Below are 22922 nucleotides of genomic sequence, written 5' to 3'. Positions count from 1 at the left end.
GCCAGAAGGAGTTACCGTACTTCTGAGTAACATGCAGCAAATGGAGCATTTTTATTCAAGAATGGTCCTTATGTATTCCCCCCCCCCAAAAGCCCCACCCTGTCAGTAGGGTCCGATTCCTTTTTTTATTAATAATAATATTAGAATTTCATTTATAAAAAGACAGAGGGGGGAAAGTAAAAAATGAGTGATGATGAAAAAATACTGTTATACCGTATTACCTTACTTGCATAAATTCTTATCCTAATACGCACATAATTGTCAATGTGTAAATACATTCCAAATATCATTGTATTTTATCCAAAGAGAGTGTGCATCTATAACTGTCCCTTCCTATGTTGCCAGTGTTGTCATGCAGTAGGGTCCGATTCCTGCTAGCGCGGTGGCAGCAGGCGAGGAGGAAAACGGGCACTCTGTGCATGCTCAGGTCTTCTCTCGCCTTTCGGACGCCGCCGTGCCTCAAACGTCCAAGGTCAACCAAATCCTGGAACTTCCGCCGCGCGGGGGGGGGGATACTGCAAAAAAAATCAAATCGGATCAAAATCTCTGCAACCGTGCCCTCTTCCCCCCGGACTTTCTGCTTCCTGCATCTGCCTCCGCGCGCAGGGCGCTTTAAAGGGAGGAGTATCCGGCCTGCCCTGTTATTCGACGTCACCGGCCCTTCTCTTACCCCCCTCCCCAAAGCATCCCGCCCCTTAATTCCATTTTTTCCCTTTTTTTCCTTTTACCTACTGAAGATGGCGGCGGCGGTGGTGTTTCTGATTCTGGGGTGGGGTTAAGAGCCGGGCGTTCCTGGCGCGGAGGGCTCCCAGCACCCAGGTGAGCAAGGGCGGGGCAGGAGGTGCGAGAGGGCAGGCGCGCGCCCTTGGGTGCCGAGGTGGGTGCGCTCTTTGCAGGAAGGGTGGGCGCCGCTGGAAGAGGCTCTACCACACGGACACCTGGGCTCCAGGGTGGCGCTGAGCCTTGCACCTGGGCGAGGGAGACGACGGGGGGCGCCTCTTGCAAATCCCCGCGCCCTCCTTTCCCCCGGCGTTTCTATGGGGATTGGATTGGGAAGGGGATCCTGAAGGGGAAAGGGTGGGGGAGGGGCTCGGCTTGGGCTCCTTCCCCCCTCCCTTGCCAACTGAGCTTTAGCTGTGTTCTGTGTAGAGATCATCCCAGATTTTTTAGCAGCAGGATGAAACTGGTGCTTCCGTTGCGAAATAATTTAGAGATGTGTGTGTGATATCCATACCTGTATCCCGCTGGGATTTAAAAGGCGAGGCTTTATAAGGAGGTAGTTGCTTAGAGCAGAGATTGGGAAGGGACCCGGTGGAGGACAGGTGAGTCGATCACGCCAGGATGTATACAGGTGAAAGCAGGTCAGAGAGGGGAGGAAAGGAAAGGAAAGTTGTTGGATCCAGCTGTGTTCAAAGGGAAGTGTGCTACCTTTTGAGTTATTCAGGGCTCTTTAATTTTCTGCGGGATGTCCGAGTAAAAGGCAGGGACGGGAAAAGGAGCAGGGGGAGCCAGGCAGCCCCAAGATGGAGAGTTCTTACTTGAACCTGCTGCGTTCAGAATGAACTGCGCCAGCTTTTGAGTTACACAGGTCTATTCCTTTCTGTTCAAGTAACAGGGAGGGAGGGTAGATAAGAAAAGGTGGTGGAGGTGGTGGGTTAAAACAGAGAGTGCTAAAATGTTGCCGTGCCTAGTTTATGCTGCTCCCAGAGGGTTCCTCTGTTCTCTCCTCCCTCAGCCAGTTTCCTAGGACCAAACACAGATGAAACTGTGTCTTTGTTGCACAGCTTATTCTGACACTTTGAAGATGACGTATGACATATTATGCTTCCGATAATCTGGAGATTATGCAGGGAATGGAAGCCCTGTGCTCTGCCACTGCGAACCTTATTTTGCCAGCTTTTGGACATTTCCCAAAGTGCTCTTCTAGCCTATCTCTGGAAACATGAGGTCTAGAATCTTAGTTTCTTAACACACAAACACCCCTTTTTGGAATTGGATTTTGCACCCCCAAACCGTTACGTGCCTGTGTGGAATTGTGATATCCGTGTAGCTTTGCATGCAACTGTTTTAACCTTAAACTAACCCTTCGGTGTGTGAATTGCTCAGGAACATTGCATGTGAGAGTCCAGTTTATTCCTTAGTGCCAAAATGCAGGATGTGGTACGTAGTTAAACTATGGAACTGCTCCCTCAGCAGATATTGAAGGCTACTAACCCTAGTGGCTTTAAAAGGATGCTCGACCAGGTGGGCCATTGGCCTGATCTACCAGGTGGTTCTCACGTTCCTATGCAAACCTTCATATTCATAAATATAGAGGTTGGACTTGGACCAGGGACGGCTGAACACCACAACCCACCAACCACACTGGGTGACATTGAACCAGTTGCACAACATTCAGATTCTCTCTCTCGCTGCCTAACCGCCTTCACAAGGTCACGGTGAGGATAAAATGGGGGGGTGATGGGTGAACCATGTGCACTGCCCCAAGCTTCTGGGGCTCCCAGAGAGGAATGGGGCGAAATATCAATTTTTTGGGCCTGTGCACTTTATCTGCTTCCCCTAACCGGTAAAAGTCGTAGGTTTCAGTTTGCAGGAAACTGAGACAGGTTTGGGCAGCACGGTGCCTCTTTGGGAAAGCTGGTGTGTGTGTGTGTGTGTGTGTGTGTGTGTGTGTGTGTGTGTGTGCTCGCCACTTCTCTTTTGTCCCGCTGCAAAGCCGCCTCTCGGCGCTGCCTGTAAGGGGGCGAAAAGGAAACCTGACGCCTTGTTGCCAGTTACTATTGTTATAACCAAAAATTATAACAATAGCAAATTACGTATAAAGTAACAGCAAGGCTGTCAGTTCATTGAAGATTTCTGAGGTTGGTTAATCATTTTTTTTTTCATTCAGCCTTGCCAACAGGTTGCTAGTCCATAATGTTATTTCATAGAATCAAATAATTGTAGAGTTGGAAGGGGACCCCAAGGGTCATCCAGTCCAACCCCTGCAATGCAAGAAGTTGGACTAAGTGACCCTTGGGGGGTCTCTTCCAACTCTATTTATTTATTTCAATTTTTTTGTCTCACCTCTCCTTCAAGGGGGGTGTACATGGTTCTCCCTCTCCCCATCTTAAGCTCACAACAACCCCGTGAGGTAAGTTATGGCTGAGAGATGGTGACCGACCTCAAGGTCACCCAGTGAACTTCATGGCTGAGTGTGACATTCTAACCACTCCACCATGCCTACCCTCCCTACTTTGTTTCCATCATCTTCAGCAGGCCAAGAACCTGAAGGCAAGGAAGAGAGGCAAGGACCTGGGACCTTCTGCATGCCCAGCAGATGACCTGCCCCTGAGCTTCATCCCTCTCCCCCTGTTGCTCCGCAGGAACGGGTCTTCAGAGATGTGCTCTCCTACCTTCTTGCAGGTGCGACTGCCGTCCTTCTGAGGCCCAGGGAGAAGACCTTGCCCCCCACCCCACCATGCTCCGAAGGCTCCTGGATCGGCCCTGCACTTTGGCTCTCCTCATTGGCTTCCAGTTTGCCTTCATGGCTTATTTCTCCTTTGGTGGATTCCGGAACTTGGCCTCGATATTTGGGCACGACGCCAACCCGTCCTTCGACTACTCCCGGACCCACGACGTCTACACCAACCTCAGCCTCCTGCCTCAGCAGCCCCGCTATGGGAGCCCCACTCAGTCTCTGCCCTACTGCCCGGAGCGGTCGCCGTACCTCAGTGAGTCAGGCCTATGACCACATTGCTCAGTGTGGAGATCAAAACTACAGGGTGAGGGGTGGTTAAATGTAGGTTCCTACAGACGAGGGGCTTGAGAGTCTCCCTTGTCCTAGAACAGGCATCCCCAAACTGCGGCCCTCCAGATGTTTTGGCCTACAACTCCCACGATCCCTAGCTAACAGGACCAGTGGTCAGGGATGATGGGAATTGTAGTCCAAAACATCTGGAGGGCCGAAGTTTGGGGATGCCTGTCCTAGAATACAGTGGTACCTCGGGTTAAGAACTTAATTTGTTCTGGAGGTCTGTTCTTAACCTGAAACTGTTCTTAACCTGGGGTACCACTTTAGCTAATGGGGCCTCCCGCTGCCACCGTGCCGCCGCCGTGCAATTTCTGTTCTCACCCTGAAGCAAAGTTCTTAACCTGAGGTACTATTTCTGGGTTAGCGGAGTCTGTAACCTGAAGCGTCTGTAACCCGAGGTACCGCTGTACAGAGAATCACAATCGGCTTTAAAACGGTGATGGGGAATGTTGCACCCAGGGACTGATTGTGGCCCTCCATGTGTCTCTGTCTGGCCCTTGCTACTCTCTCCAAGTTGCACATCACACCAGCCCTGCCTGCTCCATGCCCTCCTTGTGTGCGTTCGCTCTTGGATTGTGATAACGCCTTCTGCTTGCCTGGATGGAGAGGGGTTTGTGTGTGTGTGTGTGTGTGAGGAAAAATGCTGACTTTGACCGCTTCTGTGCTATACATGGAAGGCACTGTTATGCCACTTTAAACAGTCATGGCTTCCCCCATTGCATCCTGGGATCTGCCGTTTGCTAAGCGAGCTAAGAATTGTTAGGAACCCCTCCTATTCCCCTCGCAGTTCCTAGAGTTTCCTGGGAACAGGGATTAACTGTTAAAACACTCTGGAAATTGTAGCTCTGGGTGGGGAACAGGGGTCCGCTAACAACTCTCGGCACCCTTAACAAACGGCAGTTTCCAAGTTGTATTTTGCTGCTTTAAATCCGTAGTGCAGATGAGGCCTTTTGCATGGCTGCAATGAAGCCAACAGTAGAAAATTAAGAGCTGCATCTGTTGCCCTGACACTTTTGACTCTAGCTCTGTCCTCCACTGGCATGTGGCCTCCAGAAGATTACCCACGAGGGAGCGTGGCCCTCAGGCTGGAAAAAGTCCTCTGCTTTGTTTTCCAAAATATTTTATGTTCTCTAAGGCCGCAGAGAAAATTATTCCCATTAAACCTCAATATTGCCGGATTAAAACCCAGGCACAAAATGTGGGTGGGGTGGGGGTATGGGAGATTACAAAGTCTGGCAAAGCCACTTTAAAAATAAATAAGATAAGGCGGTTATCACAGCTTTATGCCTGGCAGTCTCTTTGTCTGCTGCTTGGGCCTGGGTAAATGTTTAATTAGTAGATCACATGGCACCCCATTAAGTGGTTGAGCCTTTTCAAAGTTGCTGAAGGAGCAGCTTCATATTGCTGTGTATGAGCTTGATCACTTTTCCTGTGGAATCCCTATTGCAGGGCAGAAATCCCACACTCAGAGGCCAAATACGGCCCTTTGGGCCTCTCTGAACGGCCCTTGGAACTCTCCCCAGGCCACACTCCTCACCCACCCTGCTTTGCACCTTCCTTGCAGTTTTGGTCCGGCTGAACTCTGCCTCTTTCTTATCTGGAGGGTGGATGGAGAAGGGCTTGAGAGAGCAGGTGCAGAAGCTAGCCTATTGCACAAGGATGGAATTAATGTGTGTTGCTCCACCCACCACTGGCATGCGGCCCTCAAGAGTTGGCCAAGAACAGAATGTAGTCATTGGGCTGGGAAATGTCCCCCACTCCCTTCCCAGTTGCAACGAACAGTTTAACCCTGTGTATGTCTACTCACATGTAAGTCCATTGAGTGCAGTGGGGCTGATCTTCCAGGGATGCGTGTGCAGGATTTCCAAGCAGTACCTGTCAACTGTCTGTGATTTCCCTGCTACTCATTGCTTCTCTTTCCCCTTTGTTAGACGTTGAGACTGTAAGCTCCTTGGGGCAGGGGCTTGTCCTTCTGCACTCTGTAAAAATGGCATGCAAACTGACAGCCCCGCCATTACATAGTATAATTGTGTACTAATTACAACAGTGACTTGAGCAAACCAAAGTTATCACTCCTTCAAGGTGGGGTGAAGACCCTGTGGCCCTCTGGATGTTGCTGAGCTAGGAGTCCCACCATCCCTCACCTTTGGCCATGCTGGCTTGGGCTGATGGGAGCTGGAGTCCAGCAACATCTGGAGGGCCCACAGGTTCCCTAGACGTGATTTAAGGCCGGGGTTCTGAAACTGTGGTCCACAGATTGCCAGTGGGCTGCGAGCATCAGTCAGGTGGTCCCCGGCATGTCAGCCAAAATGCATCATTTAGCACAGTGCATTACAATTTCCAGAACTCAGTCCTACTGGATTCAGCAGCAGCACTGTGGATTAAACCACAGAGCCTAGGCTTCCGGTTGGCTGCGGACCTCGGCACTTCAGAGGTGGGAATCGTTCCAGTGAAACGAACCCCCCTCAAAAGCCCCAAATTGAGCTTTTTGGGGACAGATCGTCTGGCGGGCGCCATTTGCGGGCTCTCCCCTCCCCGGATTGGCTTTGTTTAAGCCCCCCGAGAGCGAGGTGGTGGAACCGCAGCAGACAGACACAGATCGCTACTTTGAAAGCACGAAGCTGCGTGACCGGAAGGTGGAGGCGGTCAATTCTTCTAAGAAAATCTCAGTAAAGATTGGACTATGAGTAATTGGACTTTTTGGATTTAAAATTTGGGGAAATTTGATCACGGAAGAGAAGTTATAAAAAACAGAAGCCGATCTCCTTCTAATGATTGCCATAAGAAACATTTTAAAAATGCCCGATGCCAGGATAGAGTTGGATCCTTTGTGTGTATGTACCTGCAAGAATCGAGCTAAAACTCCCCTCTTGTGGCAGGGTAAGGGGGAGAAGCGCGTAATCAAGTAAAATCCCTGCGATTTGGAAAATTGTGGAGAGAAAAGTCTCCTTTTGCCGCTGGAATCAACAGCCCGGACTCTGTGAAAGGAGGGAGAGTTGAAACAATGTTGACAAGTTGAACTTTAAGGATTATTTATGAAAGCTCCCTTCGGTCAATAACAATTTGGAAATAAGTACAGTAACTGATTTTTTCTACCTGAGGATATATTGTAGCCCGTTTGGAAAATGGCGATGGATTGAGGAGATGTAACCACTTCCTGTTCTTTAGTGTAACACTGTGTCCTTGAGAGGATTATGAAAAATGTCAACACACGAGTATGCAGCTGGATTCAAGGAAAGAACTCCGAGACTCTTATGGGAACTTAAAATTGGAATGTATGAAGACAATGTACAATTAGAAGAGATGAAACAACTTCTTCAAGTTGACAAGGGTAAAAAAAATGGTGGATGAAGAGTCTAAATAAGAAACTAATGAAGAACAAGAACAAGAAGATTCCACCTAAACATTAGGAAGAACTTCCTGACAGTAAGAGCTGTTCGGCAGTGGAATTTGCTGCCAAGGAGTGTGGTGGAGTCTCCTTCTTTGGAGGTCTTTAAGTAGAGGCTTGACAGGCATATGTCAAGAATGCTTTGATGGTGTTTCCTGCTTGGCAGGGGGTTGGACTGGATGGCCCTTGTGGTCTCTTCCAACTCTATGATTCTATGATTCTAAGTATGCCAAGTTTTGCATCAGGAGGAAGTTTACTATGAAAAAAGAGAGAGGGAAAAGTCTTCGATCAAGTATTTCAGAGAAACAGTGCCCCCATGGAAGGGGGAGTGCAAATTATGTTTGGACTTTAGAATTCCCATAAGGAACAAAGATTGTTGGAGAAGATCAACCATAAGGAACAGATCGTTCGAATAAGAAAGGGGCAACAGGGAGGGAATGGAAAATTTGGGCATGTAAAGCATTACAAAAAGGGAGTGGCGTGAATGGGAAAGGATGATATGTATAAAGGATGGCTAAAATGGTTCATGAAACTGGTTAGTGAGTCGACCTTGGAGCTTGCTGAATCGAGAAGGGAAATGCTGTGAACAGGGGAAGAAGGGGTTAAATTATAAAGAAAAGATTTAAAATGGAATAAGAAAATAAATAAGGGAATATTTAAATGTATGGATATTCTTGGAGAAAAAATTAGGCAAGGGAGGAAAATTATATGATAATTAAGTTTTAAGCGTTTTTTAGATTAGAAATGGGAATATTAGCATAGTATGCAGAAAATTGTTTGGTAATAGGGATAGCTGGGTATTTTCTCCACTCCTATTGGGCGTCTTCGTTCTGGGATCCCTTGGTGGCGGGGGGGGGGGTTCTGGAATGGGGGGGACAGGGGGACGGGGGGGAAGATTCAGCTGGAAAAGAACCACCCCCTGCCTGTCTTCTGCATTCTGGGGACTCTCAGTGGCAGGGAGGGTTCTGGGGTGCGGCGGGAGGGAGGGAATGGAAAGGGATAATAAATATAAAAATTAATAAGATAAATTGGCTAAATAGATAAATATAAGTTTAATGAGATTGGAAAAGTTTGTAAAAATTATAAACGTAAACTGTTAAAGGTGATTTGGAAAATGAAAATCAATAAGGGGGGGGCTGGGGAAGCCCCTGAGATAATGTTTAGGAAAAATGATAAGGTATATATTTTTTGGTGTTAGTGTTTAATGTGTGTTAGTATTCAGTGTGTATTATTTTGTTTATTTTGTTTATTAATAATGTATGTTTAGATAGATAGTTGGGTGGACACTCGCCTGCATCTCTCCCTGTCATCCTAGAGCCTCTTGGTGGCAGGAGGAGGTTCTGGGGGGGAGGGAGGGTGGGGGGGACAAACCCAATTATAAAATGGACCACCTTCGACTGCCCACTTTTCATGGGACTCTCTCGTGGCAGGAGGGGACTCGTGGAGGGGGGTTGGAAGAAGGGGGATAATATTATGTGTATTTTTTTTCTTTATTATGCAAAATCAATAAAAATTTATTTTAAAAAAAACACAGAGCCTAGGGCTTTGCCGGTCAGAAGGTCGGCAGTTCGAATCCCCGCGGCGGGGTGAGCTCCCGTTGCTTGGTCCCAGCTCCTGCCAACCTAGCAGTTCGAAAGCACATCAAAGTGCAAGTAGATAAATAGGTACCGCTCCAAGCGGGAAGGTAAACGGCATTCCCGTGCACTGCTCTGGTTCGCCAGAAGCGGCTTTGTCATGCTGGCCACATGACCTGGAAGTTGTACGCCAGCTCCCTCGGCCAATAACGCGAGATGAGCACCGCAACCCCAGAGTCGGACATGACTGGACCTAATGGTCAGGGGTCCCTTTACCTTTTACTCCTGGGGTGTGTATAGGATCGCAATCTATATTTTTAACTTAGGTCAGGAATCCTCAACTTTTAGGGGCCCAGGGGCACATTTGGAAATTTAAGAAACTTCTGGCCACCGCAAGGTACCCATTTCACAGATGGAAAAACTGGTGAGTCTCTCGCACACATCCAAAGAGGCAAAATGCTTACAGGCACAGCAAAATAAATGGACTGCAGGCCAACAGATAAGCAGGCCACCCTCCCTTATTATTATTATTTTTTAAAAAAAGAGAGAATGGGAGTGAGGTTGGGGGAACTTGAGGGCACCATAATGGGTGCCATGTTAGCTACAGTACCTCAGATCTAAGCTGACAGTGCAGTCTAATAGGAAGAAGATAATATAGCAACCCATCCACTTGTGCCAGATTGGTTTCAAGAAACACACAACTTCCAAAAGTCGATAGAAAAGTGAAAGGCGGAAGATGTATTTTTCATCCCTGCCTTAAAGCAAAAGCCCAGAATATCCAGGAAAATAGTTTTAAGGTTAAAAACAGAGCTAACGGTAAGAATGTTAATAGCGCCAAAATGATACCATGCGTGATTATATATAGCAACAGTGTTTGGGTAGTGAAGATCTAGGAACGTAGAGTTGTATGAAGCTTATTTTTTTATTTCCTAAAATTTATACACCTGAGGGTAAAAAACTCAAAGTGTTTTTAACTCTAAACAGCCAGGTTCTACTCAAGAGTTTAGATCTGTTGAAATTAATGGAGATTACCAGCTGGGCTTCATGAATTTCAACGAGTCTGGATGCTCATACATAAAACAATTCTGAGTCACTCCCAGAGCTACGGTTCCAAGAGTAGTTTAACAACCAATTCCTTTCCCCTGGGAATTCAGGGTATTGTAGCTTTGGAGGGATTTGGGAGCGTCTGGTAACAACTTTCAGCACTTTTAACAAATTACAGGTTGTTTAGGATTCTTTGGGGGCAAGCTGTGACTGGTTAAAGTGGTGTCATATTTCATATTTACAGTGTGGATGTGGAACAGAATGTAAGAGAGAGGACCTCCCTCAGCAGAACGACCTGGATTAGGAAGAGGGTGGCAGGCCTGGAACCCTTTTATAGTGGGTAGTGGCACAGGATTGGCTGTCTGGTGTCACATGACTTCTTTGGGTCTGGAGGATGCTGGCCTGTGGTGATGGTGCCTTGACTTGAGATGCCCACAGATACCTCTTCTAGTGATGGCAGCTCCAGTGGTGCAGGGAGCCAGAAGGGCCATAGCTCGGTGGCAGGGTGCCAGGTTCAATCCCCAGCATCTCCAGACAGGGCTGGAAATGTCCCCCATCTGAAACCCCAAAGAGCTGCTGCCAGCCAGTGCAAGCAGTACTGTGCTAGATGGACCAATGGGTCTGACTCAGTTTAAAGTGCGCTTCCCATGCTCCTGACTCGTTGCGCTGTCCACCTGGGGCTGCTGCAGTCATATTAAGAGCAGCAACTCCCGACCCAGATGGCTCCGACTTATTTTATTATAAAGGAAAGATGCCGAGGGTGTTCTCTACAGTCTTGTGGGATTATCCCTGACCCAGATGTCCTTGGCATGGGGACAAAGCAACATTTGCTCCTAACAGCTTGTTATCCTTGTCTTTGCGTGCACATCTCTCGTTCCATTTTTTTTCCTGGGAAATCCTGCTTATAGCTTAAAACTTTATTGCCACACCTGACACGCACAGAGTCTCCTTGCGTCCTGGAAGGAAAGGTTAGTTTAGCTCCCTGCCTAAGAGATATTTAGATAGAGGCCTTCGTTTTGGGTATTCCTGCATGCCTCCTCGTGAAGACTAGAAACTTGGGCAGGTTCTTTGGGGATTTTGGAACGCTGCACCAGAGAGATGAGTCAAGCGGATCTCGCTGGAAGAGCCCAAAGCCTTGAAGCTGGCTGCATGTGATTTTTTTTTTACTCTGTTCTTGTTCTCCTCTCACCCTACCGACTCTCATTTCAGTTGGCCCCCTGACAGTGGGCTTCAGCCAGGTGCCGAATCTGGAGCAGATCCAAGAGAAGAACCCGGCGGTGGGCCTCGGGGGCAGGTACCGCCCTTCCGCCTGCGAGCCACGCTCCCGGACAGCCGTCATCATCCCGCACCGCAACCGGGAGATGCACCTGCGCCACTTGCTCTACTACTTGCACCCCTTCCTCCAGCGCCAGCAGCTGCAATATGGGATCTATGTGGTTCATCAGGTGCGTGCGTTTGTTTGGGATTTGTGTGCGTGTGAAAGAGAGATGGATTCAATGCAACCCAGGGGTGGGGGAAGTGCCGGATTTACGTATAACCTAAACAAGCTATAGCTTAGAGCCCCACTCTCTTGGGGCCCCCCAAAAAAAATTAAGGAAGAAAACCTGGATGTACATTTCCAAAATATAAGATAAAAAGCAAATAAAATAAAACCTACATACAGGTGAAACTCGGAAAATTAGAATATCGTCGAAAAGTGCATTTATTTCAGGAACGCAATTTAAAACCCTGTTTCTCATATTTTAAGACATACCCATAAAATAAGCCATAGCAGGATTTTTAAGCATTCAAGGAATATAAGCCATACCCCGAAAATAAGACATAGTGATAGGCGCAGCAGCAATGCTGGCCGCGGCAGGAGGAGGAGGAAAAATATAAGACATCCCTTGAAAATAAGCCATAGTGTGTTTTTTTGAGGAAAAAATAAATATAAGACGTGTCTTATAATATGAGAAACACGGAAGGTGAAACCAATATATGAGATAGATGCATGACATGCAAAGCAAGATATGGCAAGCCTTTATTTGTTGTAATTGTTATAAATGTTATAAATTGTTATAAATTCCAATTGCTGTATAAATGGAATGGAATTAATGAAATGCAATAGCAATGTTTATTTTTGTATTATTGTAACTATTTGTTTTATTACTGTGGAATTTCCAAAAGAAAGCATTTGTAAAAATAAAAATAAAAATAAAAAACAAGTTTTTTTTAAATAAATGCACTTTTTGACGATATTATAATTTTCCGAGTTTCACCTGTACAGCAACAGTGTTTTGTGTTGTATAGGCTCCTATGATGTAAGCAATGGGCCCCGCCTGCTAGCCTGCTCCCTAAAATATCATATGATATAGATAGATAGGTCTTCCCCCGCCCCCACCTCTCGCCCCGCACCCCAGGCCCGCACCTCGCCCCGCACCCCAGAAGGTCTTCCCCCGCTGCCGCCTCTCGCCCCGCACCCCCGGCACGGAGTGCAACTTCGGAGACCTCCGAAGTTGAGTTCCGTGTCGGGGGAGGCAGGCAAGAGGGGAAGACAGGCAGGGGCAGCCGCCGCACCGCCGCGTTTCGGCTCCGTCCCCCCTGGCAAAGGAAGATTAGCTGTCAGCTTCCCTCGCTGACAGCTGATCTTCCTTTGCCGCTTTCTATGGCCGCGCTTCGTAAGACGAAGCGGCGGTCATAGAAAATTTTGTCGTCTTACGAATGCCTTGCGCAATGCAAAACTCTTTCGTCTAGCGAGTTTTTCGTTGTGCGAGGCATTCATAAAGCGAGGCACCACTGTACATTTTATCTGCACAATCGGAATGAATTTCGGGAACCAAGATGCTTCTTCTGGGCAGCCTGAGCAGGAGCAGTCACCATTAAGAAAAGGTCGGAAGAGGCCAATATATACGTGGACTTCTTTTCTTCTTTAAGTTCTCAGAGCTCTTAACCTAGCTCAAGGTTGCTGTCTGAACTAGCCACATGTTTAACTGAGAATCAAACACAGTCAGTCCATCATTTGAAAAATAAGACTTTAGAGCCGTCTCCCCCCACAAAATGGCAACTAGACCTCCTGTTCTGGCGACTGTAACCTTGTCGTAAGGAGCCATTTGGCACTGAGCTCATATCTCTTGAGTTTCTAGCACTGCTGACAACTGAGGCAGCCGCCTTGTGACAGGGCAGGGCCTCATGAGTCTTGCTCCTTGCCCTGTCACCAACTCTTCCCGCTCAACCCTGCTTCTTTCTCCGTAGGCTGGGAATGCGACTTTCAACCGGGCCAAACTGCTGAATGTGGGCGTGAAGGAAGCCCTAAAGGATGAGGAGTGGAACTGCCTCTTCCTCCACGATGTTGACCTCATTCCGGAGAACGACCACAATCTCTACGTCTGCGACCCGTGGAGTCCCAAGCACGTCTCTGTCGCCATGAACAAGTTTGGCTACAAGTGAGAAGGCAGGGATAGGGGAGGGCAGGACTTCCCTGATAGCACCATGGGTGGTTGTCTTCAGGGCTGGCTCCGTGGTGTTACTATTTTTTGAAAAAAATATATGTATTAATTTTTATACATCACATAACAACCAAGAGCAGAACGAATGTATCAACATTAGAAAATGTAAAAAAACAAGTGCAGAATCCAACAGGTTTCCAAAGAAAAAGAGAAAAAAAGTGAATGCCAAATACTGAAATTATTGTCTCTTCAGAGCTGGCCATGTTTGTGAGGTGGTTTCCTTGTTAGAACTATTAACATATTTTGAATAAAGGGAAACCAATCAATAAGGAAATGATCCTTGCCTTGACTTTCCTTGAGTCTTTTTAACCACACTGGCTGGTTTTTCCAGACAATGAAATTGTCCGAAATCTGTGCCAAATGTTCAGTGCTCTAGCTTTCACCATTTCTGGGCTATTTCAAAACATGAGCAGAAAACATAATCAGGTCCTGACACTCCTCCTCAAAAAGCTCTTGTGTTTTGAGGGTAGCACTTGGAGGGCGCTCACTCCGTTTCATTAAATTAATAGAATCAGTTAAAAATAATAATATCCAAACTACACCCAAAAGTAATTTCGAATAGAATAGAACAGAACAGAACAGAACAGAATAGAATAGAATAGAATACTTTATTGTCATTGTTCATACTACAACGAAATTGAATGCCATCACATAAAAAACAAAAAAAAACACAATTACAACCACACACACACACACACACACACACACCCATCACAACTCCCCAAGATCATATTATTTAGTTGCAGCATTTAAGATGGCTATAGCTCTTGGATAAAAACTGTTTTAAATCCATTTGTTCTTGATTTAATTGTTCTGTATCTCTTGCCCGAAGGCAATGGTGCAAAAAGACTATATCCAGGGTGAGATGAATCCTGAAAAATATTATTTGCTTTTTTTGAGGCAACGGGAACTGTATAGTTCTTCCAGAGATGGGAGGGGATGACTGATAATCTTTTGGGCTGTGGTTATGACCTTCTGGAGCACTTTCCTATCCATGACTGTGCAGCTGGAAAACCAAGCACAGATACAGTATGTAAGAACGCGCTCTATGGAGCCTCGGTAGAAGGACACCAACTTGTTCTCACTCAGCTTGTTTTTTTAAAAGTCTGAGGAAATATATTCTCTGCTGGGCCTTCTTCACCAGAGCACTGGTATTTGCGCTCCAGGTCATACTCTGCTCGATGGTAACACCCGAAAACTTAAATACCATCGTTGTCAAGTGGACCAAATATGAATTAAGTTTGATTTGGGGTAGGACTTTCCATCTATATGCAGTACACTAGCACATGCGAAACAGCAAATGCTTTGCAAATTTTTGTCAAGATCCTTTCCCACCCCCATCCTGTGTCTGTGAAATACCTAGTGCAGGGGTTTCATAGTGTCGCTTAAAACTACTAACAATGCTGCCCTTTCTCTCCATTTCCTCTTCTGCCCCTTTCCCACTCCAGCCTCCCATATTCGCAGTACTTTGGTGGTGTGTCGGCCCTTACCCCGGACCAGTACCTAAAGATCAATGGCTTCCCCAACGAGTACTGGGGCTGGGGAGGCGAGGACGACGACATCGCCACTAGGTGAGTGTCCCTCGTTCACCCCTCTCTTTCCGTGGTGGCCATTGTCTCTTCTCCCTCTGCTTTCCGCCCTGCAACCATTTCTCCCACTCGCTTAGAACATGCATTGCTCTTTTTTGTTTTGGGCACCTGACTCAGCGGGAACTGTAGCTGAGGGGTTGGCGGTGGTTCGTTCAGTTGTTTAGAGCATGGTGCTGATAACGCCAAGGTTTGCAGGTTCGACCCCTGTATGGGACCGCTATATATTTCGGCATTGCTGGGGGTCAGACTGGATGATCCTCAGGGTCCCAACTCTACAATTCTAGGATTCTGTGGTTCAAACCCTGTTGGTAACCTTGCACGCCAATCTCCGGAAACCGCAGGAGTGCATGGTTAAATGATGGAGCTCTCTCCTGCAGGAGGCAGTGATGAGCACCAACTCGGTGGCTTCAAAATAGGATTGGACAAAATTAATTGGGGGGGGAAGGGTTAAGACTTATCAATGGCTACTAACCAGGATGGCTAGGCTCTGCCTCCACAGTTGGAGGCAGTAATGCTTCTGAATCCCAGTTGCTGGAAAGGGAAAGTTGCTGTTGTACTCGGCTCCTGCTTGCAGGCTTCCTGTTGGCATTGGTTGGCTGCTGGGAGAACAGGATGCTGGACTAGATGGGCAGATTATCCTCTTGGCAATCTTACAGTGCCTGTGAAGAAAGCATTGACCTGTGCATTTTTTCAGAGGCAACTCTACCAAACTTAAAAAGGACTAGAAACTTGTTGGCTTTTTTTAAAAAAAAGAGAGAGAGAGAGAAAGCGAAATAAATAAAAAGCGGTAGAAGCAGTTCAGATTCTTAAATTCCGGGCCAGATAATCATTCTTTGTGCTTTTTTTTCTTCCTGCGATTGTGTAGAACTGTGGCATAAGTGTAGCCATGGTTTTTAGGCTAAAAATGGTCGGTGGGAAGAGTAGCTGCAGCTGATAGGTTTGCACTCTTTGGCATTGTAGTTTTCCCTGCCTGTTGCAAGACTGGTGTTTGGAGCACTGATTTTCCCACCCAGCCCCTGTTTGTTCCGCTCCCTACTTCCCAAACAGCAACTGGAGTGCTGTTTTCCTTCTCATCGCCTTCATTATCATCTCTTTTTTATCTCTTTCTTCCACCCCGCCTTGTGCACGCTGTCGGATCCCTGCATGCTCATTTTTCCCACGCAGGCTGTGGCGGTTTGGGCTGCAGCAGACAGGTAAGGTGAGAAATTGCAGCAAGCCTGCTGACGCGCCCAGCTCAGTAATCCCATGTGTTTGTCGCATTAGGGTTTGAACTTGTTGGCAAATTGAACGTCTGTGATGCCATGGGATGCTCACAAATGCTCCAACACTTGGGGGGGGGTGGTCCTCTTGTGAGATGTTGTTGGGTCAGCTCAGCAACGGTGAGAGAAGGTGGAAAGGGGAACTGCACAGAACAATGAGGTTTTAAATGGAAAGGTGGGGGCTATAAATGTTTTGTGAGGGTTGTGCCCATATTATCCATATTTTTTAAACTTCAATGGAGCTATTCTGAATAGAACTAGCTTTGGTTATAATCCAAAGATCTGTGCTCTTGTACGGAACAGATGTGAAGCTTTAATTTTGTGTATTTGATCCCAAAGAATGCATGTCCAGAATTTTTGAGGCGCTGTGGTTAAACCACTGAGCCTAGGGCTTGCTGATCAGAAGGTCGGCGGTTCGAATCCCTGTGACGGGGTGAGCTCCCGTTGCTTGGTCCCAGCTCCTGCCAACCTAGCAGTTCGAAAGCACGTCAAAATGCAAGTAGATAAATAGGTACTGCTCCAGTGGGAAGGTAAACGGTGTTTCCGTGTGCTGCTCTGGTTCGCCAGAAGTGGCTTTGTCATGCTGGCCACATGACCTGGAAGCTGTACGCCGGCTCCCTTGGCCAATAATGCGAGATGAGCGCCACAGCCCCAGAGTCGGTCACGACTGGACCTAATGGTCAGGGGTCCCTTTACCTTTACCTTTAAAAGAATTATCTAATGAGGCACCAGAATATAAACTTAATCTATCCCTGCAAACATTAGAATCTGAGTACCTAACACCTCACCAACCTGGTGAGCTACTTACTAGGAATTGAGCCACATCCACTCCATACATTTAAAGCACTATGACACCACTTTAAACATTCAATTCCCAAAGGATCCTGGGAAGTGTAGTTTGTTAAGGGAGCTGAGAGTTGTTAGGAGAGCCCTGTTCTCAGAGAACTACAGTTCCCAGAGTTCCCTGAGAAGACGGATGGATGGCTAAAAATAACTTTGGAAATTGTGGCTTTCCATTCAAGGAGGGTGTAGCGCAGGGCAATGAGGTGTAGTCTTTATTTCATTTGTTAGTGGCTTTTATCACAGGGGGACCCAAAGCAACTTACATTAAAACCGATTAGGAACATCCAATAAAAATCCAAAAAGTACCATTAAATGGATAAAGCAGACCACGACTTAGCGATCCCACCTCACGCAAAGAGGCCACAATGCTCTTCTTCAAATTAAGGGCCAAAAGCCAGGGTACCTGGCACCCATGCCTCTCTGGAAAGAGCATTCTGCAAGCAGGGGGCCACCACAAAAAAGGCTCAGTATTGTGTTGCCATCTTCTGAACCTCCTGTGGAGGGGGCATACGAAGAAGGACTGCAGATGATGTTCACAGGGTCCGGGTCAGTTCACGTGGGAAGAGAGAGGCGGTCCTTGAGGTATTGGGGTCCTGAGCTACAGAAGTCTTTATAGGTCAAAACCTGCACTTTCAATTTTGCATGGAAACCAATTGGCAGCCAGGACGATCGTGCCAGAACTGGCGCTATCTGTTCAGACTGTCCTGCCCCAGTCAGCACTTTGGCCTCCGAATTCCGCACCAGCTGCTGTTTCCGAATGGTCTTCAAAGGCAGCCCCATGTGTAACACATTGCAGTAGTCCAGCTCTGAGGTTACCAGAGCACAGGCAACAGAATTATCCAATTAGGCTGTCCCTGTCCAGAGACAGATTCCAGTAGCTGAAGCTAATAGAAGGCACTCAGCGCCACTAAGGCCACTTGAGCCTTGACGGCCTATTCCTTCAGAGAGTGTAACTGCAGCCAAGGTACGACCTGTGGAGAGAGTTCTGAGGGCCAAATAGAGACGCCTGGAGGGCCACATTCACAACCACCCTGGGCCAGAGGTTTGCTATCAGCGCTTTGCAAAAACAACAACACCTGAGCCCTGGGAAAGAGGCAGGATCCCAGCCCCAGAGAGGTTACAATCTTAAGATTTGCCAGTGAGGGGTGGCAAGAAGGAGGAGGTGGAGGTGGAACTAAGAGACATGGATAACAAAGGATCAATAAAATTGGTGCTTGGTTCCAACAGGCTCGCCCAGGGAAGCATTTTGGCTCCCAAATTGTGCCTCTCTTCAAAGGATTTGACTAGGACTGTGCGTCGCCATGGCAACTGTTCCACCTCCTGCTGCGAGGGAACGGCAGTGGAATGCTTAACCTTGGGCGAAGATAAAGGAAAAGCTTGAGAGAGACCCGAGTGGGTAGGGGTAGGAGGGAATTGGCTGTGAGGGCGTGCCTACGCTCTGCTTCTGGAAAATTCCCTGCACAAAAGTGTTGGCATTAAAAGAGAGGGAGGATGTTTAGCGCAGCAATGCACATTACCCACCTCCTGATTGGTCAGGAGTCCATGACCTCACAGCAGGTTTGACGTCTCTGTGGAGAGGCCCAATCTATCTGACTATAAATCCCCAGCGCTGGTTCAAGATATTTTGCTCCCTGAGGCAAAAAACCAAAATGGTGTCCCCTTCTCTTCCTTCTCGCACTCCCCATTCTGTGTACAGAATCTGGCAGGCCTAGCAGTTGACTCTTCTTATCAAACATTGTCAGTGGGACAGCATCACCCACTGTTCCTAAGGCAGCATGTTGTCTGTGCATTTATTTGGCCACATCTGCACCTTGGACCATAAATTTCAAGCATTCTTATACCACGTCAACCGTCATGGCTTCCCTCCTGACAAAGGATCTTGCGAACGGCAGTTTGTTAAGGGTGCTGAGAGTTGTTAAGAGACCACTGCTACAATTCCCAGAGTGATTTAATAGCCAATCCCGCTTCACAAGGAACTCCTGAGAACTGTAGCTCTGCCGGGGGAGCTTAGCACTCTTAACAAACTACAGCTCCCATAATTCTTTGGGGGAAGCCATGGCTGCTGAAAGGGTTGCCGTGGTGCTTTCAATGTGTGGTGTGGACAGGGTAGTTGGTAGTTAATGGACAGCCTCTCCCATGCTTCCAGCAATAGTGTAACATGTTAGTGACAGTCTGTCCCAGGGAGCAGTTTGGCTTGCTGTGTGACAGGCCTGAGGCAGACCTAGCTCTGGTCTCCAACAAAGGGGGGTTGGCGGTGGACATGCTGTTGTCGCCACCACTCCCCGCACTCCTAAACATGTTGCCTGAGGCACCTGCTCCGCTGTGGCTATTGATAGGGCCGGGCTAGCAAATCCTGATTTGGCCTTCTTGCTTCTGTGTCTCCAGGGTGCGCCTGGCCGGCATGAAGATCTCACGCCCTCCTGTCTCTGTCGGCCACTACAAGATGGTGAAGCATAAGGGAGATAAAGGCAACGAGGAGAATCCACACAGGTGTGCTGCTTCCTCTCCCCCCCCCCCAATTCCCTGCAGTTAGAGCCCAGCCACTCTAGGCGGCTTCTATCATATACAAAAACATAATAAAACTTCAAAAACTTCCCTGTACAGGGATGCCTTCAGATGTCTTCTAAATGTTCTGTAGTTGTTTATCTCCTTGACATCTGATGGGAGGGCTTTCCACAGGTAGGGGGGGCCACTACCGAGAAGGCCCTCTGCCTGGTTCTCTGTAACGATGGGAGGGGAGATGGTCTTTCAGGTATACTGTGCTGAGCCAGTTTAGGACTTCAAACATCAGCAGTGACAATTTGAATTGCGTTCAGAAATGGTCCTGGGAGCCATCGTAGGTCTTTCAGGACCGGGGGCAGAATAGTGCTTTAAATGGATGGCACAAATGTGACCTTGCGCACACACTCACTCTCTCTCTCCCCAACCCTGTAGGTTTGACCTGCTGATCAGGACGCACCGGGCTTGGACGCAGGACGGGATGAACTCCCTCTCGTACACGCTCCTTTCCAAGGAGCTGCAGCCTCTCTACACCAACATCACGGCCGACATCGGCACCAACCCTCGGGCCACCCGGGGCGGGAAGGGCTCGATCCCCAGCCTCGGCGGCAGGAACTATCCGAGCGGCAGCAACCACGACTTCCGCCAGGAGATGCTGCGCAAGACTCCGTTTGCCAAACTCTCCCGGGCCATGGGTTGGGGGGAAGTGCCCTTTGGGACCATCCAGGCCCTGCTGGATTCGGCCACGGGAGAGCGGGGGGCTCCCAAACTGGAGAAGACGAAAACCAGCCCCACAGCGGGGAAAGTGGAGCGGGAGGTGGGAGCCCCCCATGCAGTGGCTGGCAGCGCCAGGCCAGGAATCCTCAGAACGGCCGTCCTGGCAGAGGCACCCAGCGTGGAAGCTGCGAAGCGAGAAGCAGAGGATGCTGGGAAGCATCTACCCGGGCAAGCGGAGGCAGAGTCTTCCAAGACCCCTGCCTCCCCGGTCCAGAAGCCCATGAGCAATCACACTGGCCCAGGAAGCGCTGGCTAGGGCGGGTGCAGTCCAAGCCGGTGGGCACCACAGCCAAGCCTCAAGCCTCTAGAACCAATCGTAGGAGTTGCAATAATAATAAGGCTGTGGCCTAGAGCCCATTGGGCTGCCTTCTCTGTGTCTGCTGGGTCAGCAGGGCCCAACAAACCCGGACTGGACAATGGAGAGAGACCTGAGAGGGGCAAGAAATGGTAGTTAAATTTCCACTGGGGAGGGGGAATACACTCCACATTCTGATCCCTTAGCGATTTGACTCCTGGTTCCACCTGCGGTGTCGTCTCCTCCCGAAGACTTTGGCCCTACCTCAGAGGTGCCACCCACCTTCTGCAGAAGAGTTAGGCCTTGCTGCTGCGCAGCCACACCCCCTTGGCTTTGGGGCTGGCTCTATGGGGCCCGGGGGTGTGCTGTACCGTTAAAGGAGGTCATTAAGGTGATGTGACATTTGCGTGCTAATGGATTTTGTCGGAGGCAGTCGACAGAACAGGGGGAAGAGGCGGCTGCCTATGGTTGAAGTGAAGGAGGGCACATCCACTGAGCTCCATCCTGTCGCTGATGCCAGGCTCTCTCGGAAGCAAAGGCAGTTCCTGCCAAAGCCCTTGGGCTCATGTTGTCCCGGTGGAAAGATGGGGGCCTCTTCCCTGCCTGGTTTGAAGAAGAGGGCACTCCACAGCCTGGCGCTGCTGAGTGGCTTCTTCAAAAGGCTGGCAAAGGCGGGGATCTCCTGCTTAGCCAGGCTTTCGAGGTGCTGGTGGTGAATCTAACATTTGGTAGGAGAGAGATCTGTCCGTCGTCCGTCCATCCCTCCAGTCAAACCACCTCCTAGCAGGGAATTGGAAGTCTCTCTGCAGTTCTCTGAACCAACCCCTCTCACGTCTTCTGGAGCTGGACACAGCTGGACGCTGGAACCTATTTATTCATTCTGAGCCAAGCAACAAATCCTGTTTTTTATGTCCAAGGATTAGGGCCACGTTCACACCACGCATTGAAAGCATTACAATGCCACTTTTGGAATTCTAGGAGCTGTGGTTCGTTTGGCGTGTTGAGGGTTGCTGTGGGGTCCCTAGTTCACCTCACAAGGGGTTTAACATTCAATCCCTCCTCACAGGGAACTCTGGATTTCAGCTCCGTGAGGGGGAAGGTCAGGTGGTCATCTCCCAACAACTCTCGGCACCTTAATAGTTCCCATGATTATTTGGGGGAAGCTGTTTAAAATGGTACGATAGGTCTTTAAATGTATGGCGTGAAGGTGGCCTAGGTTCATTTTTGGATCAAAAGTGGAGCTTCTTCTCAACTTTGGGCTGTTGTGCAATATATTCCTTCCCAAGGGGTTCCCTTTTAATGGCGTAGTGCCATTTTGGTACCCTAATCCCCACCCCAAATAGGCTGAGGTGCCCGCTGGATGCCTGCCCTCCCAGGCTGTTTCTAGCACCTTGGCTCCCCTTCCTTGCCTGAAAAAAAGGCCTATGTGGACCATTAGAAATGGGGTTTGATCAGCCCTGTACTTTCTGTAGCTGCTGAATCATGGTGGTTTTTAAAATCAAAATAAGCTGGAAAGGGGATAGATCGTAAAACTTCACGTGAATGGAAGTTATAGCGATATAGTTGACATTACACAATGCCCTCTTCCAGCTCTACACACTCACACACACATTTTTCTCAGGGCTGGTCCCAGCCTGCAACCTGTGCCCGCCCCCCCTGCCCCCCCCAGCCTCAGAAAAGGCCCTTTCCTCTCCCTCTCCGCAGGTGTGCGTCTCACAATCGCTCTAGCTGTTGGCAGTGGTGTGTAGTTATTTATTCTATTTATGGAGTCCTCGTTCTCTCTCTTGCTGTAGCTGCTGTCCCTTGCCTCAGTTTTTGATAAACCGATTTTTTTAATGAAATAAAAACATGGTCTGTGGATTAAAGAGGAAAAGAGTGAGCTGTCTTCCCTGGTTAAGAGCGGCTGCCCTGGCCCTCTGCAGGCAGGGAGTGGCCAACCTCCGGGCCAAAGCCCTCATGTGCCCCCCAGGCCGCCTCTAGTTGGCCCTTGGGGACTGTCTCTTCCAGGCCCACTCTCCTTGTGTGCCCTTGCCCTTGAACAATGTTGCTAGGAGGGTGGAGAGATGTGTGGGTAGGGGTAGAATCCTCTGGCTTTTGCGTGGCTGGAATATAACCTCCAAATTCAGCCACTTATGCCTCTGCCCCACACCAAATCCCCCAATATGCAGCCCCTGGAAGGCTGCAATGAGGGAATGTGGGCTTCAGCCAATAAAAAGATCAGCTGTGGGACAGGTAGAATAGGTGTGGCTCCCACCCCCCCAGGGGCCAGAAATCACCTGGTGAACCTCTACCTGCACCAAAGAAGCAAGGGCACAGAGTTGGTTGTGGAATGCCTATGTCCTTTGGAAGGCTAATAATTCCCAGTACTAGTGTCCT

The 22922-nt window shown here is 48.6% G+C and overlaps 1 protein-coding gene across 6 annotated transcripts; it reads left to right on the top strand.

The window, feature by feature from the left end:
- The first annotated feature begins 682 nt into the window (after positions 1-682).
- Positions 683-22307, top strand: B4GALT3 (beta-1,4-galactosyltransferase 3). 6 transcript variants are annotated; one of them, XM_060269798.1, is made up of 7 exons: positions 683-819; positions 3259-3713; positions 11009-11244; positions 13031-13221; positions 14733-14855; positions 19361-19465; positions 19910-22307. In XM_060269798.1, exons 2-7 carry the CDS (start codon positions 3461-3463, stop codon positions 20505-20507), a joined length of 1506 nt encoding a protein of 501 aa, XP_060125781.1. In that variant the 5' UTR covers positions 683-819; positions 3259-3460; the 3' UTR covers positions 20508-22307. The 6 variants fall into 6 exon arrangements, with proteins under 6 accessions (XP_060125781.1, XP_034954084.1, XP_034954086.1 ...); XM_035098193.2 differs by having other exon boundaries at positions 3256-3713; XM_035098195.2 differs by having other exon boundaries at positions 684-819; positions 3406-3713.
- The last annotated feature ends 615 nt before the right edge of the window (positions 22308-22922 follow it).

The sequence above is a fragment of the Zootoca vivipara genome, chromosome 17 (assembly GCF_963506605.1).
Source record: "Zootoca vivipara chromosome 17, rZooViv1.1, whole genome shotgun sequence".
Lineage (NCBI taxonomy): Eukaryota > Metazoa > Chordata > Lepidosauria > Squamata > Lacertidae > Zootoca > Zootoca vivipara.
The sequence above is the reverse complement of the archived record's forward strand: the minus strand, read 5'-3'. Positions and strand labels throughout refer to the sequence as shown.